Raw genomic sequence first — 17,603 nt, forward strand, 5'->3', positions numbered from 1 at the left:
CTCTTGAATGACGGATATATTTTCCAAGGTTTGGGAGTGAAAATATTATATTTTCCCATCTGTAAACTATCAGCAGATTATGGACAAGGGACACACTAATGGCTCTTGATTAGTTGTCATGTGATGGGTGCAGTGGCCATTATACCCCGATAACTGTCATTGTTAATGATGTCTCTAAGGCATGCCCTCCCCATTGACTTTGTGACCCTCCATATGATCTCCCCTCCCATTGGATGGTGTTGATAAGGTAGGCTTGGCGAGCTGCCAGAGAGAAGCAGCGCTAAGTCCTGTATCTGGTCTGAATAACAAAACAACTCTATGGGGGGGTCATTCCAACCCTGGCGGTAGGGGGTTAACAGCACTGGTAAGGATGCCAGTGCCGTTAACCCCCTACCACCCTATTACAAGGTCCCTTAGCGAGTCCCTCTAAGGGCGGCTGGTTTTACCAGCCGACCTTAGCGGGAGCCGCTAAGAGACCAGGGAGCAAATAACGGGCCCACTATTTGTGGGCCCGTTATTAGCTCCCTCCCCATTCTCATTGAGCCCTATGGGGGCTCAAATGGGAATGGGGATTGGTTTTTTGAACGCGGACTTACCGGGTCCTCCTAGGTTGGAATGACCCGGTAAGTCCCCGTTCAAGGAACTCGGACCTGGATCGATTTTGGAGGCAGCCATGGTGCTAAAAGCACCATGGCTGCCTCCAAACTCGGAATGACCCCCTGGATTTGATAGACAGAAAATGTTTGCATTAAACTGAGAAAAAATTATTTCAGTCATTTTTGCGTTATGCTTCTGGGACCATAACATGACAGGGTGATTCTATAAACGGTCACCTGGTACAATTTCATGTGCGCTCATTGGTAACCCAAAATAGGTCCGCTCGCCAATACCAAGGCCAAAAGGATTAAAATGTTGCCAATTGCAAAAGAAGGTAAACATTTTTGATGCATCGTTTTGACATATTTTTTGTTAATTTCAAGTTCTGCTATCTGATCACCTTGATTTTGATGAAAGTAAATGACTTTGGATCAGACCGAATGAGCCATCTAAAAAGCCTGCACTGCCCAGTGTAACAGAATTTAGTAACGCCCACTAAATTGTGTACATTAGAGACACCATGCACCACAATTCATTGTTGAAACTGTGTGAAACCGTAAAGAGTACATGTGTGAAGAAGAAAATCTAAGAATGGAAATATAATTTGCGTACAGTACAAAACGGAAGTGTGATGGTTGGAAGGTTTTGAATTAATCATAGCCAATTGCATTGCGTTGGTCGACCCTAGGAACCATTATGGTTCAGCCTGCCATGCCATTACAGCAGGGCAAAGACCATATGCAGATCAGGCTGTGTACCATCCTCTAAGGGTATTCCAGCCCAAACTGCTAGGTCACATCCCAACTACATGACACCATGGTGGTTTGGAGGGTTGCCACAAAGCAAACCTAGAGGTTCTGATTGATTCAAAACGTTCCATCCATCACTCTTCAGTTTGGCATTAGTCTCCCTCAGAATGTACTGATTCTGTTCTGTGATAGCATGCGAGAATCAATGGGAATCTGATTTAGATATAATGCAGAGCAGGGTCTCCTTCACCCGCAGATCCTGCGGGAGCTGTCAAAATCCTGCACTGGGTGCAAGGCTGATTTCTAATGTCCCCCTACCCAAATCACCCCTCTGAAATCCTGCAGAAATGTGAACCACCTTCACAGCCCAAGACATACAGACAGTGGAAAACCATGCTTTGCATATCTTTAATTGCGCACTTACTTGTCGGTATTGGCGATGTGGTGCTGGTCAGTTCTTCACAAAATTAAAAGAAAAGAGGAATAGAGCATTAGTCATTGGATATGGAAAACTGGCATTCATACAGTCCAACAGTTGAGGACCAAACCTGAACCGAAACCTATGGTTTAGAGTAATGCCACTGCCAGCACTAGCATGGCTGCTCAACTTGAGTTTCCACCGGATTTTGCCAATAGAGTTGCCACAGTTTTTCAGATACTCAGGAGACTTTATTTAATGAATTTTAATCGTGACTATGAATTTGCACTCAAAAGACTATATTCCAACCTCAATTCACAAAGGTCCATGCTTGTGTATACCCTGATGTTGTACACAAGCAGGCAGGCAAGTGGCAGGGCTTGAGCGATTGCACAAACTAGGGCATATGTGGGCATGTGGCTACTCCTTATGACAGCGCATCCCTCATTTGCAAAAAGATGCATTGTAATATGTGCCCCCAATGTCCTACCTCCCCGTGCCCACTTGGGGAGTCATTAGGCAAACAAGCTTTGGCAATGCCAACAGTTTGGATGTTTGTATAGGCATGGGAAAGGCACTTGCCAGGCACTTGCCAGGCACATCTGTAGTGACATTAACTACCCTTTGTTGGTAGCCAGTGCAAAATGGTGCGAGTACCTGGGCATGAAATAGCAGTGCCTGGCAAAAGCTTAAAACGTATGCACAAGTCAAAAACGTTGGCCTTGCCAATGCTTTTTTTAACCAGGACTTCAGTGGCTTTCCCAATGCTTGTTTTTAACAGGACTTCAGTGAAGGACATGCAGAGTGCTTATAAATCAAGTGGTAAAAGAAAGGCCTGTGGGTGGCAGTAAGACATTTTTACTACCAGTAGCGTGTTTACAGCTTCAATTAAGTCATTAACTCTCAGAAGACTGCTTTGAACAAACACTGGCAGGGTGTTGAATGCAAAGCCTGATAGTTAAGCTTGAGTAAAGCGAGCACAAATATTTAACATCAGGTGGTGTTTGGGGTGGACAGAGGCAGGAATCGGTGGGAATGGCCATAGTGATTAGCATGGCCATGACCACACTATAGGTGGGCTCATGCCAAACAACACCTATAGATGTTGTGAGCCTCCTCACATGTCATCCCTCTGTGTCCTTCCTCGTATGCCATTCCTCCCTTTCTGTACTCTGTACCTAATAGCCCAGACAAAAGAGGGTCTATTCTAACCGCTGGCTTCTTTGTGGCAGCCCAAACGTTAAAGCTCATGCTTTGCATTAATTTTTTATTTATTTATTTATTTTACATTTATAAAGCGCTCACACAGCCCGCAGGCATCGAGGAGCTGTTACAGGAATTGTTCGTTTTTCTTAGTTGTGTAATTGTGTTTTTTCTTTGTCTTAGTTACGTATTTATAACGCGCTTAAACACTCAGAGGTTTCTAAGCGCGGACCCGGGGATCGAACCTGTTGTTGCTTTGTGTCGTCTTGCTTCCAAGACGCGCACGCTGCCGCTGTGCTATCCTCCCGGGACATTAACATTGGTGCAATTGTTTCACTTCTAACCCCTTTAGTTGCATCCCTTGCAATTTGTCTCAGGCATGCCCATCATGCAGGCCTTATAATCACAAGCAGGACTGGCCATGTGCACCCTGCACCCACGGTATGAGAGGGTCTGGGGACTGCTAAAGAGACACGCCAACATTACCCATTCCATTTGGGGGACACTAGTCCAGTCCTGGTTGTAACTCTGCATTCTAGGCCTTGTAATCCTGGATTTCACCATAATGAAAAGAACTACAAGTCATGGAATGCAAAATTAAAACCAAGACTGGACTAGTGTCTCCCAAGTTGAATGGATGATGTTGGCACGCATAGCTAAAAGGCCCCAATTAGGTGCAGGGAGGAACCAATGGTGCACGCAAAAGACAGGCGATGAGAGTCAAAACGAGAGCAAAGGTTCCCGAAAGAACTGGTACTGCCCAGGCACCAGCAACTATGTGTAATGAGCTATGGGGGTTTCTGCCCATATGGGAGCAGACACAAAGAGCTACACCCAACTCCAGGGGCTTCCTTTCAGCTAACTTTCCCCCATTCAGTATTCAGCCTGCACTGTGGCCTGAATCCAATTCAAATGTGCCCCTGCCAAGTCAAGTTGTGTGTTATTGCCTATAACAGTCAGAGTTTCATTCCACCTGTACTGCTTTCAAATGTTCTTGTACCTGATTTCTGAATTGTACATTTGGTAATCTTGGACAAAGTGACAGTTTCTCTTCATGAAAATATAACAGACAAATTGCTCTAATCACAATTGTTGGCGGGAGAATTGCTCGATGATTCTGAACCATGTATGTGCGAAATATTGCTTGTTTTGGTGCAATCCATTTGACTTTTGTGGTAGTACATACTGCAAGCGGTATTCAAAGGAAATATGCCGGCAGCAAATACTGCCTTATTACAAGGTGAAACATCTCCTTCAAGTACTCCAAACTTGACCTCTGCTTTTGAGGTGGAAGTGCACATTTCAAAATGTCCCCTGACGTTTTTAGAAGTTTTTGTCTTGTTCAGATGGGAAGCTCAATTGTTTCCCTTCACAAGAAAAAATAAATAATTGTTCATGATTCCCACCTCCTCACCACCTTTGCAATCTAATGCATGAAAGAGTCAGAACTGCATTTAAAAGGGTACACTAGTGGTATGTGGCACTGTAGTACACAATCCATGTCCACCCTCTAAATATAATGTAGCAGAGTGGAGAGGGATAGCTATTCTTTTTAACAAAAATAATGCAAGTGGAATTTCTGGCGGTATTTCAATAAAATCCCCTACCGTTCTCACTGGTATGGTGGTATTGCTGTAATAGGGCAGGTTTTCCAGGGTACAGCTGGTGGCAATAGTAATAATCCAAGCGGGAATACCCTAAGAAAATGCGCCCAGCCTGTACTAAAACCATGAGTGTTGTCTGTCATCCCATGCCAAGCTACCCTGTGACAGGTCTCAGCTACAGAATATTTCTCCTGCGTCCTTTTTCACGATTCATATTTTCTTTAGAAACTTCACAACTTTTACAGGAAAGCACAGAAGGCGTGGGCCAGCAGCATGTGTTAGGAGTGGGATTCGGATGATTTAAGTGAACCCATCCTCGTTACTCTGGAAACGCACATGCAATCCCGACATGCAAGACCCGTTGTGTGGTTACCACATGTGGTGCATTCAAGATCAGCTCAGATGAGCAGGGACGCCCTATAGGAGTGTGAATGAGACCAACATTGTATTGACTTTGCTCAATCCAGTATACACTACATGCAGGCAAAGTGAAGCTGATTTATAGAGGTTTTGTCGTGTGAGATTTCATAATTGAAGCAATTTCTAGTATAATTGATTCTGTAATAACTTACATGTAACGTGATGATACATACCTGTAGTTGTAACAGTAGTAGACAGAGTTGTTGTCGTTATTTCAGTTGTGGTAGTTGGCGTTGTAGTTGCAGATGTTGTTTCTGTTGGGGTTGCGATGGTTGAGGTAGTCGGCTCCGAAGGAATCTCTGTAGTGGTGATGGGCGTTGTAGTTGTAGGAGTTGTTGTTGGCGGGGTTGTAGTTGTGGTGGGTGTTGTGGTTGTAGGAGTTGTTGTTGGTGGGGTTGTAGTTGTGGTGGGTGTTGTGGTTGTAGGAGTTGTTGTTGGTGGGGTTGTAGTTGTGGTGGGTGCTGTGGTTGTAGGAGTTGTTGTAGTTGGCTTGGTGGTGGTTGGTGTTGTGGGTGGTGGGCACCATACCGGGGCGCAGCAGTTGACTCGTATCTCATAGTTAAAGCACAGCTCCCAGAGGGCTTGGCCTTGGTCTTCATTTCTGCATATGAGCCCAAAGGAGACGTTACACTGCAATTTCTGTCCTAACTCATCCAAGCTCGCGCTGGGCTCATTCACGGATCGGCACTGGATGTTCTGCGGAGCAGCACAGATGTCCTTTCCGTGCTCTCTTATTTTATCATATGTCTCAAAGTCCCCACCGCCTAGCCCAGGGATTGGCTGACTGACATCGAACCATGGAGTCCAGCTGCAAACATTCTCGTAGCCGCAAGCTGCAAGACACAAAATGAAGGTGAGGACTTGCTGAATTATGGCAAAGGATTTCCACATAAACACCCTGCCACTCTTTCAACCACTTCAAAACGGTTTAATTCCATTTTGCATACATTTTAGTCTCTAGACGGCAAGAGTTCTAGTGTTCACTGCAGCTCTTGGTTGGCCTCAGCATTCTGATGATACAGAAAGCCGCCATGACGCATTGCTGGACACTCACTTAACTAGCCAAAGTTGACGATTGCAATACTCCCGGAGCATCTAGAAAACAATTTGTTTGCCTTGCTACTGGTACAGAGACAATGATGACCACTATTTCTGATGAAACTGTGTTAGCTTGCAATGAGCATTCTCTTCGACTCGTGGCCCTAGGGCAGGATTGTCCAACTCCAGGCCTCAAGGGCTGCAATCCTGACAGGTTTTGAGGATCACCCTCATTAGTAGTGATGAGAGGAAATGTACATACATTTAGAATCATTGTATGCAAATTCTTCTCATGAAAATTGATGAGGAGTATGCTGAAAATATGACATGTTTCCGGCTCTCGTGGCCTGGAGTTGGACAACCCTGCCATAGGGTCTACTTTCACATAGCACATCAAGGTTTAAGGAGCCAGAGTGTCCTTGAAACACCCTTCTTTTTTGTGACAAATGACAAAGCAAGGGTGTTATTGGGAGATCTTTTTGTCAGATCCAACTGTGAGCCTCTGTAGGGTGCCACAGGAGTATCCCCACTTATGTTGAACATACATCAACACCTTTTCATGTATCTCATCCGCCAATTAGACCCATCATGCTTTTGGGGGCAGCATGAGCATTTATTTGCATGTCAAAGGTGCCCATGATTGATGATCTGAAATGGTCTAGGGCTTGTCTGCTTGTTTCTAGGTGCTTTAAACTCAATGACGGGCACTCTGCGATCCTGGAGTTGGGTACTCAAATGGCTTCTCATGCACTGAGACCTTATCCGTGCCACTGTCCCTTTCATTAACTCGATTCTCCCTAAGCAGCTTCAGGCAGAGCCATGGACTTTGCTATGATTTGGGACTGCGCCTTGTGAACGCGCTTACTCCAGTGTTTTATGCCTACTCTATCCAAAATGCAACCGCTGCCTCGCGTTCTGCCTCCTTTTCATGGATCTTGCCCTGAGCTGGGCATCCGACTTACCCTAAACTTGAAAGCCTTCCCTTAATTCATGCTGAGCTCTCTGCATGTCTATGCAAATAGGACGAGCATACAGGTCCTTAGCCCCCAAGGGGTTAAAAAGCATTTGTCTGGGTCGTCGTGAAACTTGGGTTGTTAGGTTCAGAGTTTAGAGTTTGGCTGCAGATTGGCACTCTCTCTCAACAACATCTAGCGCATAGCTTAACACTCAGATTGTAATTTAGCTCAGTGGGTTGTGCGCCTGCTCCATGTGCTACAGGTTGGAACCCCAGCAGGGCTAAGTCAGGAACGTATCCATCCTTGCCAGAATATGTGGCTATGAGTACCACTGAAACGAATAACGCTAAGCTCGCTTTCTCAAGCAGGCCCCAAGAGGCAACTCCATGTGTGTAGTATGCTAGCTAAGTAGTCTTACTAATTACTTTGTGTTGCCACAAAGGAGGGAAGCTACCACAATCACACTTAGCAGTTCAACATAATACCCTGGCCACCAACTTTTACACGCTGATTTTTCATTTAAGGAAACACTTTATGAGGAAAATAAACCCTTATTCTTGTCCCCCGGGATCACCCGCTCTACTGCAATTGTATGATGTATGAAGCGCTTTGAAACACGTAGTGTATGGGCGCTATATAAATAAACTATCCTATCATATCATATGATGCCGGTAAAACGAGCAGCTCTCTACAGCCTTTGCATTACACATACAAGTAGCAGACCGCTGCCATGGATGAGATTTTATGTGCGCTTAATGGCATGTGTTTCGAAAATAAAAGGGAATTCTTTTCCAATATTTTTCCTCTGTGCAGGTGCACCCGGTTACTTTTACCTCGTTAGAAGTGTGCAGAATGCGCCATGCCTTTTACTGATATAAAAGTTTGTGGAGTGGGCTTTACGCTTGGCAGTTTTCCCTGAGTGTTTAGAACCAAAATGCGTTTTTATGGCAAAAAAAAGGTTTAAAATGGTTTTCTGGCCACTTAAAAAAGAACTGTTGGCCGAAGTCCCTGCTCCACATGAAGATCCGATCTTAAGTCGCTAAAACTTCACGCGAGGTGGTAATGTCGATCCACCGCTGTCCCGTTTACCTGTGCACGCGGCCTCCCAGCGGTGCTCCTGTCATGTTCTTGGCTGAGTGGTGCATCTATGGTGGAGGCTTCTGTCCGCTACAGACTGTAGCCAATGGAAGAGATGCGGGCTAAATGACCCTCCAACCACCGGCATCTAAAGGTAGTTTCATTGGTCCAGGCCCATCTCATCGGATATACTGGCACATGCTCAAAGTACCCGCATTTGGAAAGCAAATACTTGCATAGTATTTTTGCAACCTGTAGGATATGTTTAGGGGTCATGGGAGGTACCATAAGCATGCATGATTCTTCCTTCCTTCCCTTCCATCTGTTTCCTAGACATGACACAGGTGTGCATCTATGTGTGCGTGTCCACAGAAAGTGGCAGCACACGCCCTCCCACACTCTGTTCTGCCAACACGTGCTCAGGTGTGACCACGGCTAGTAGACATAAGTCTTGTGCTCACTTATTCTCTTTCGTGTCTCAATCGTGTACCTTGTTGCACTTATCCATCCCATGTGCCCTTCTTCGCTTAACTGATCGGAAATGTGCCAAGGCTGAGAATGATCGATGCCCCAATGTCCCATGCTTCCCGACCTATGCTCCCCTGCCCCGCCCTTCCTTCTTTTCCACTTGGGCTGCTACAAAGTGTTGTCTGTTAACAGATTGCACCTTACCCATTGCCAATAAATAAATAAATAAATAAATAAAATAAGTCTGCCGGCATCTGCATGCAAGGTACTCTACAGCAGTCTGAAGACCTGCTGCCTGCTCTGGGGCATGATCCCATATACGCAGGGGCCCTCATCAGACCTGAGTATCACTCAAGCTTTACCCGAGCTACACTGCAGAGCTGGCACTCGTCCTACCTTGAGTCATAGAACTACTGCAGGACTTGAGACCAGCCTCAGACGGGCCTATAGGACAATAGGGCAATGCCCAAACCAAAAATGCAAAATGCTCGTGTTTGCCAGTTTTTTGGGGTCAAAGTGGGCCACTTTTTCGGCCCATATGGGTCAGTTTGATAAGTCACTTCACCACGTGGCTAGTAGTTTTGACCAGTGTTACTGAATAAATGTTCTTTAAAATGCACAATCTGCATCACATTTCATCAAAAACCTCCCATTCGGGTACTACTCAAAGAGTCTGTCAAAAAAGAAATGAATTGCCATTTGCAACTGTGGGCCACTTTTTCATTGGTGCCAGAGACAATTTAATGCCCCAGTCCAACCCTGCTTGACACTTGAGCGGAAGACTTGCTCAAAGCTGCGGGAGACTTGTGCGAGACTTGGGGTCTTATCACGAGTTGGGCGGTAGCCCCGGCGCTGTTACCGCTGGGGCTATTAGCGCTTCCGCCAAACCCCCGATGCTATTAGCGCCGGATCACGGGTTTGGCAGGACGCTTTGTTCCCATTCCCCATTGGGCCCATTCGGGAATTCTTCATTCCCAAAAGCTCAGAACTAGGGGCAAATCCGCCAAGCCCTTGATCTTGCGGACCCTTAAATGCGGTGGTAATAGCGTAACCCACTGCATTTAAGGGTTACCGCCAGAATCGTGATGAGGCCCCAAGTCAGCTATCCCTGCTGCCTCCTCTGATCTGATCCAGCTTCAATGTAGGAATAACCTTTGTGAGTGTGGCCCTGTTTGCAGCCACAATCAAGTAAGCTTTGATTCTTGCAGCGCAAACGCCATGTATTCTTTAGAGAAACTTGGAATACATTATTTCAGCTCCTCGTCACCTGTTTATTTTATTTATTTATTTATTGGTCACTTGTTAGGTGCTTATACAAATAGCACCAACTGTTTCAAAGCACCCCCAGGGCAACAGGGAGGGGACAGGGGGAAGTCAGACAATGAATTACAACAAGATGAATAATTGAATTAATAGTACAAACAAATAATGAGAATAACACGGATGGAAGACAAACCTACTATGCCTTGTGAGTGTTCAGAATATGCAAGTGCAGAGCGGGGGGGAGGGTAAGGGATAGGTGCTGTGGTGCTCATGGAGAAGTGCTCGGGGTGAAGTGCTAATAAGAGAAGAAAGTAAGTGCAACATCCCGTGGGGAGGGTGAGACTAAGCAAGTGCAGTAAATAGACAGCAGCTGGGATGAGAGATGTGGGGGTCAGGGCCCCGAGGATACATAAGGGCCCTGCACATCAGTCACGCTACTGTATGATTAATGCAAGATTAATAATTCTGTTTATGCGAGACGCGCATGCTTGTGGCCTGCAGTTTTACAAACGGAAGTCTTGAATATTAGGGATATGCTGTTCATCGAGAAAGTAGAGATCTGACAATTATGACAGCTCTTATCGATTGGCGTTTAAAGTGAGAGCACGGGGGAGAACTGCTACTCCCTGTTCTCATACACCCCAAGCCTGACATTAGGGGGAATGCCATGTGTTCACTGCTGTGTTAGGAATCTGGGGCAGAGAAGGAGTTTGCATTGGTCAAGGGCAAGTTTTCTAATGGAGATCCAGGTCGCAACTTATACCGGGTAGATCCTGTCTATGGCCGTGTTCTATTGTTAGTATTATAATGTTATAAGAAACGTACGACCAATAACTTGTCGCATTGCTGCAATGTATCGGTATACTTCTTTCCTTCCTTTCAGAAGTCCCTTTTCCAGTAATCCCTTCCTTCATTCTTTCTTTTCACCCCTGCCCACCTATACCATCTCCTGTTGTTACATTTTTCCTCCCTTCTTCCAGCCTCAATAACTCTCATTCCTTTCATTTTTTTTAATTTGTTGTTCCAGCAAGTATTTCTTCCCTGTGCCTTCTCTTTCCATTCTTACATTACATTGTGCACTCTTCCCCCTACCTGCTTCATCTTCTTCCGTCCATCCACAACTGCCTCAAAGTTGTTGTATTTTACTTTGAAACACCACCTTCCCTTCCATCATGTATCATTCACTCCTTCCACTCATATACCTTCTCATCAAACTATTTCTAAAATCACTTCTTCCTTTGCACTCTCGCTTTCACCCACTCCACCGTCCTTTATGCTTTGTTCATTCCTATGTTCACTCTTTTCATCTGTCTGTGCTTTGCTGCCTCCAGTACTTACTTGTCGTTGGTACTGTAGTTGTGGTTAAACCTAAAAAGGTAAAGAGAAAATACAAATGAGCAACATAAATGGACCATGATGACTACTGGGTGGTACAAGAGGGTGGAGAATTGGTCTAAGCAGTAGGACAGGGTTCTACTATAGGATGGTGTGTTCTTGCTCTGTGCAGCATGCACTCTTTTCAAGACAATGGGCACGTGAAAAGAAAAGACGAAAGTCCTAAGGGAATGTTCTGCGTCAAGGAGCAGGCAGTCTACTCTCCAAAGCACATTCCATGCTTCACTAAAGAAAATCACTGTAAAGTAAGCTGAGCTGCTCTTGCAGTCACACGGTTTGTTCTACAGATTCTAAACATCCTCTATAAAGATGAAGTATGCCCTAGGGCAAAGGTCTGCAACCTTTGACCCGCCAGATGTTTTGGACTACAACTCCCATCCTCCTAGATGTTTTGGACCACAACTCCCATCAGCCCTACCCAACTTAGTCAATGGTGAAGGATTGACGGAGTCAAAAACATCTAGAGAGATGCAGATTGCAGACTCCTGCTCTAGGGGAGGCGTTATTTGAAGGTTGGTTGGTTTGTAGGTTAGATGTGTATAAAATCTTATAAAATATATAAGATGTGTATAAAAGGTTAATTTTTGAGAGGAAGAAATCTTTTTTTTACTCATGGATCTGCTCTATTGAAGAAGGTGTCTAGTTTAAAATATAGGACTGCAGCGTGGAGTGGATGGCAACCTGTGAGTAATGTCAATAGATCAGGCTGCGAAGGATCTGTATTGTCCTCCAGAGGACACTTTTTTTAATGAGCAATGGCCAGTGCAGGGTAGAGGTGAGTGTAGTATTCCGCCTGTCAGAATATTGGTGCGCAGGTAATGCATACTTTGGAATGTCGAGCGTTAGCCTAGCTGAGTGTTCCACTGAGTGGCAGTTAGAGCTGCGCTGGCTGTGGTGCTGGATGCCAGCGGTGATACCTATGCACTAAGCGAGCTTGTACTGCCTGGCAATAAAGGCACTTACCTATCAACGTGGTCCAGGGGGGGTTCTTGGCAGCTTGGAAGAACCCTAGCACAGTGAGCCACTGCTTCATTGTCATGCTTTATTCATCCAGGATTGCACCTACAAAGGGCCCTGGACCAAAGGCATAACTATATTCTCCCATCTCCCCATCTGTATACAATTTAATAAATCTGGGGTCATTTAACTGGGGATGTTTACTGTCGATTTGATCGATTTCAAGGCTATATATGCAGCCAGCATTAGGGTAGTGAGATGTCTAGCCAGTCTATCATGCACTCCCTTTCTACACTTGTTCTCAAATGTCCAGAAAATGTACTGGTCTGCTCATGCCACAAAGCCAAGCCACTGTGCACACAAAGGCAGTTATAACCTTTCCTGGAACTTCAATATCTGTGGTAACTCCAGCTCATTCTTCAACCACCCCAAATAGGAACTGTTGGGGTCCCTTTAAGATCCATCTCCCCTCTAGTTTGTCTGAAGGCTCATCAAATGGGACAGCTCCAGCACTTGGGCATGTATCATTGTTTTTAGTTGGACCAGAATGTTCTCATTGTCCCGCCTAATCAGAGTCCTACAACAATGTTCTAGGGCTTGTAGTTTCTGACCCCCCAAGGCACTTATCACTACATTTCTAACATGCACCTCTTGAAGGAAATTCCTGATCAAGGTTCAGGCCATACCTGGTGTGCCGGTTGTGGAAGTGGTGACTGCAGAAGTGGTGACGGTGGTAGATGAGGTTGGCCTGGGACACTCTTCCATCTTCACCGATGTGGTTCCATTCACACAGATCACCACAATGCAGAACCCGGATTCGTTTTTGCGATAGATGACTTCCCTGTCTTCGTATCTTGTCCCATTGATTACGCAGAAGCAGGCTGCAAGGAAAAAGTGGAAGGTCTCAGAACTGCTATTCCAGGGCAGCCGATCAATGGCTTATGACAACGAGTAAGCAACGAGCAAGTCAGCAAAGGTTCAGTAAACAGGAAGTGATGACCCCGGATGTCAAAAGAAGTACAGCCGAAGAAGCATCTATCAGCGGTGAAGATGGGTTTTCCACATTAATATCCACATATTGTTACGAGCCCCATTTGACAATTACTCTGGATGTGCAGGGATCTAGGAGGTGCAACAGGTGAACTTGCGCTCATTGAAGACATCATTAAAATAAACTACCACCACCAGCCCATCACGTTTTGTCACAGGTCCTGTGTATGGGTGGAAGGAATGGTCCACGGTGGCACAGGGACAGAATGCACTGCATGCTGCTTGCTTTCTCCACACAGCATGCGCAGAGCGCACACAATAGCAGGTTGGCCAGACAACCCTTTGTTAAGGTCAATATGAGTGGCCTAAATAATCAAACCAGCCAATTGGCAAAAGCAAGGCATTTTAGTCTAGTGAGAATGACTGGACTTTTTTTATCTATTCAGTCTAGCCAGAGGTTTCTACCCTGTCTGGTTTGCTGGAATGCTATTACAACTCTTATTGGAGAGGAGTCTCGGCCAATCAGCTTGCTGCAGTGTAAGCAATCGTGAGCAATTCTGTGATTTCTTCATCTGTGTTCCACCCCGCGGGCCCCTTTCCAGGTGTGTTATGACAGAGATAAGGGGTGTGAATGAAAGCATGTATAATGCGTAAGCTAAGAACAGCAACTTGATCTTATTACCTGATTCATCGAAGGAGCAGGTGAGATTTTGAGCGGGACCGCACACACTGCAGACAGAAGATCATACCAGACATTAAAACGAATGATATTTAGCACAAAAAGTATATTTTCTGCTACTAAATTAGCCTCATTTGGATGATAGTGATGTGAAAAGTCCTTAGTCTCACCTCCCTGCCAACTTCTTTTCCAGGACTCTTTCAAGGTGCCGTGTTGCTGTACCTCTAAGAGGTCTGTGCCATTGTTTACATATAAAAACTATCCATTGAGAAACCCGAACTTATCTAGAAAAGCTGGACAGGTCAGGCACTAGTGTGGGCTGCATACTTACCAAGTGGTGCATTTCTCAGTGGTAGGAACATCTGCGTTAGGCTCATAATAAGTGCCATTGACGAGACAACCACACTCCTCCTCTTTTATACACTTCCGGGTTGTCTCATCAAAAATGGGCTTGTCTTCTGGGCACGTGGGGTAGCATCCTGTCAACGACAACAACAAAGTGACACATTTTGTCACATCACTAGTTTCCCAAAAGTCAACAATTCTGACTACTGTGTCAAATGTGTAAAGGCCTTTGCTTGACCAACCACATGTGATTCTGTTGTGAAACGCAGATGCTTGCTTTTGCTCCTTGATATCGAATGACTTAATGCCGCCTCGAAGAGGGGCAACTAGAATTTCATCCATTTCCACGACCATACGATATCACCCTCACCTTCAAGGTACGTGATGGTGACGTTGGTGTAGATGCCCGCAATGGAGCGACACGTCTTGACACTGTGATTCCCGCAGGGCTGGTAGTGCCACTCGCAAACGTCCTTTGGGTTGTAATAGTCACAGAATATTGCTGGGGAAGGAGGAGAGAAACATCAGCTTCTGTGCAAAGAGTTAGATGAACTTTCAATGGTGCCCAACTGCGCCCAAAGATAAGGACACGGTCTGAATTTCTGTTGTCATGGTGTTGAGGCCAAGCTGTAGCTCATCTACACTGCTTATGAACATTCTTACCTTAAAATTAGTTATCCACCTTGGCAGCCATGCCAATACACGCAAAGTCGATTAATGTATATATATGAAAAGCATGCTGGATTATTCAGACTCTGATACAACAGCCAGAAGTTTTGTTGTGCACTATCCAGCAATGAAGTTGAGATAAACACATCATTTTCAGAAAGAAAAGGTGATTGGCCCAAAGAAGCCTTCAAAACTGAAGATGACAATGGAATTGTTTTTGTGTTGAAGTTATCAGTTGTTCCAATACTCCATATTTCCGGGTTCCCCATAAATACGAATATTGGAACGTGAGCCGCCCAAAACATAACTAGGCTGCTAGCTGTAAGAGTGAAGAACCTACTTTGTCATCAGCTCTGCCTGTGGTTTAATGGTAACATCACTCTTTTTTCTGAGTTGGCTTACTGATTCATCTTCCACTCCATAGTGACGCTTCTCCTTTTGAGCTCTCGCTGACGCATTTCACTATACCACCCCTGTCTGGAACCACTCCTCTGTTGTTCTATGCTGGGTCCCTTAGGTGTTTCAATGTCTGTATCAAATGCCCTCTCTCCGCCACACATTAAGGCCTTTGCTACAACCTTCATTGAATAATTTGGTGCATGTCTTGCAGCATTCTGGGAACTCACCCCTGGGCTGTGTGTGATCCCTCATTATCCTTCCATGCAATGTGCAGATTGCATATCTGTGTATGTCCATCAGTACCTAGGATGTATTTACAGTCGGTCTTGTTCTGTTCCCAATTACGGTTCCCAGATCCTTTCCCGCCACCAGCTGCAAAGACCCTGCAATGGGACTACTCCAGCCATCAATATGCCACCAATATGCCATCAATATGCCATCAATATGCCTCCCTGTACAGGGCTTGCAGAATGAAGACTTGATACCTCAAGGGCCCCTCTCTCATGTAATGACCTCAATACCCCATCCTCTCCTTTGTGCTGGTCCAAGTGGCATTATACTTAGCTACTCTGATGATTTGTATCCGCCACTCTGAGCACTCATATCCGGGGCTAGTGGATGCCAACTCTCTTGCTGAGCTTAGTGAAATATGGAGGCATCCATATATTCCAAGCCAGGCCTTCTGCAATGTCACTGCTATCAGCATTTACATACATATATTTGGGTCACCAATGTTTTAGCACTGACATAAAATGTATCACTGCGTCTATGTGTTCTGCGCCGCATGGCGACTATTCTGACCAATCAATGTTTCATAAAAAATGCCCAATTACAGTGCTCATCTCCTTACATTACCTCTCCTTCATCATCAGCACCAGCGGTTCAATGGCTCTGTAAACTCATAAGCTGGCTATGAAATCACCTCCCTACTTTAACCACCTGGACATCCGTGATAGTTCATGGTAAACACATAGTCCAAAGGGTAACCCGGTGACATGCACTGGTTGGTCTATAATTACAATATAACATTCACGTCCTTCTTGTAGGCTTAGCCCCAGTTCTCAAGATACGATTTTTAAGTGGGAGTTAGGTCTAAAATATTTTTTTAGGGAGTACAAATGTAAGTCCGATTGCCAATGGGAGTATTTTATAAGCAAGTAAAAATCTGTTTTAACTGGAAAATGGAAATGTTTTGTAATAGTTATTCCTTTGCACCTATTCATACACATTAAAAGATATCTTTTGACCTCTTCTAATTAGTCACTAATAATAGTAGATTCTTCCTGTGTGACAACGTTCAATACCGGTCCAAATATATCCATGGAGCGGTGTGGGTGAAAACAGGGCCACAAGTCCTATGTGTCAGTTTCCGATTCTTTTGTTGAAAGTATTTTTACTCCCTATTTTTATTTTTTGGCCGTCTTTGCCTATTATTAGGGAGTAAAAATGGCTGATACACTCCTTATCTGTAGGGCTGTTTGGCCCTTTGCCTTTCCATCACACAGATACCAGCTATGTTACAGCGCACACAACTCAAGATCGTTTAAGACCCGCTTCAACCCCAGGATGAAAATACTGAATGTCAGGTGCAATGACGTACATCTAACTGTGTACCTTTGGCTGACACACTATCTGCTTTTGTGAATTTCGATATCAGTGTTACACAAAGTTTATTTCCACAACTCAGGCTGTAGCTATTACGGATCACGCTGAACAATCACCATGGGATGTTTTGTCCATAATTTCTCTCTGCCTTTAGAAGAACTGCCTCTTTTAAGTTTTTTAAGTCCACCCGTTAAGTCAACCTGCCCTCAACTGGTCTAGATAAAGCATGGTGCTGCTGTGCTGTTTGCTGAAAATGCTTGTGCTTGATACTTAATGATGCATGCATTACATGCTCTAAGAGAAAACGTTTTAAGGTTCTCGGAGTAAACAAAAAAAAACAAGCTCTTTCATTGACATTGACAATTACTGTAGACATGAAAAACCACCTGTTATAGGAGCACACCTGCTTCTAGAGTGGTTTCTTTAAGAATTAGAAAAGCAAAGAGTTAGGAAATGTCAGGGTGTGGGGGAGAGATAGCCGTGGCACAAGGTTGAATACAAATAAATAATTAAGTTAAGGACCCTCGCGTCCCTTGCACACTTATTTACTGAATCACAGTTGATTATTCAGTCAGTATAGATAAGCAAAAACAAATGTATAGGAACACAGCATATTCAGAAAGCAGAATGTATTTAATACAAAAAATAAGTAAAGCAAGAAGAATTTGAGCTGAATGCGTTTCGGGTATATAGACATGGTATCAGGTAATAATGGCCCCATACATAATGTCGCCGGGAAAAGCCGTTGGTGACATTATAAATGGTGACATT

The 17,603-nt window shown here is 44.7% G+C and overlaps 1 protein-coding gene across 1 annotated transcript in view; it reads right to left on the reverse strand.

Moving 5' to 3' along the window:
- MUC2 (mucin 2, oligomeric mucus/gel-forming) overlaps positions 1-17,603 on the reverse strand; it is a 210,788-nt gene that overhangs the window by 104,907 nt on the left and 88,278 nt on the right. Inside the window, exons 25-31 of the mRNA XM_069625392.1 lie at positions 14,530-14,661; positions 14,146-14,293; positions 13,818-13,864; positions 12,832-13,026; positions 11,132-11,161; positions 5,165-5,824; positions 1,771-1,803 (exon numbers count right to left, since the gene is read on the reverse strand). Of these exons, the coding sequence (XP_069481493.1) occupies positions 1,771-1,803; positions 5,165-5,824; positions 11,132-11,161; positions 12,832-13,026; positions 13,818-13,864; positions 14,146-14,293; positions 14,530-14,661 (1,245 nt within the window). The remainder of the gene's footprint in view (positions 1-1,770; positions 1,804-5,164; positions 5,825-11,131; positions 11,162-12,831; positions 13,027-13,817; positions 13,865-14,145; positions 14,294-14,529; positions 14,662-17,603) is intronic.

This window comes from Ambystoma mexicanum, chromosome 11 (assembly GCF_040938575.1).
Source record: "Ambystoma mexicanum isolate Mex_15411 chromosome 11, UKY_AmexF1_1, whole genome shotgun sequence".
NCBI classification, from domain to species: domain Eukaryota; kingdom Metazoa; phylum Chordata; class Amphibia; order Caudata; family Ambystomatidae; genus Ambystoma; species Ambystoma mexicanum.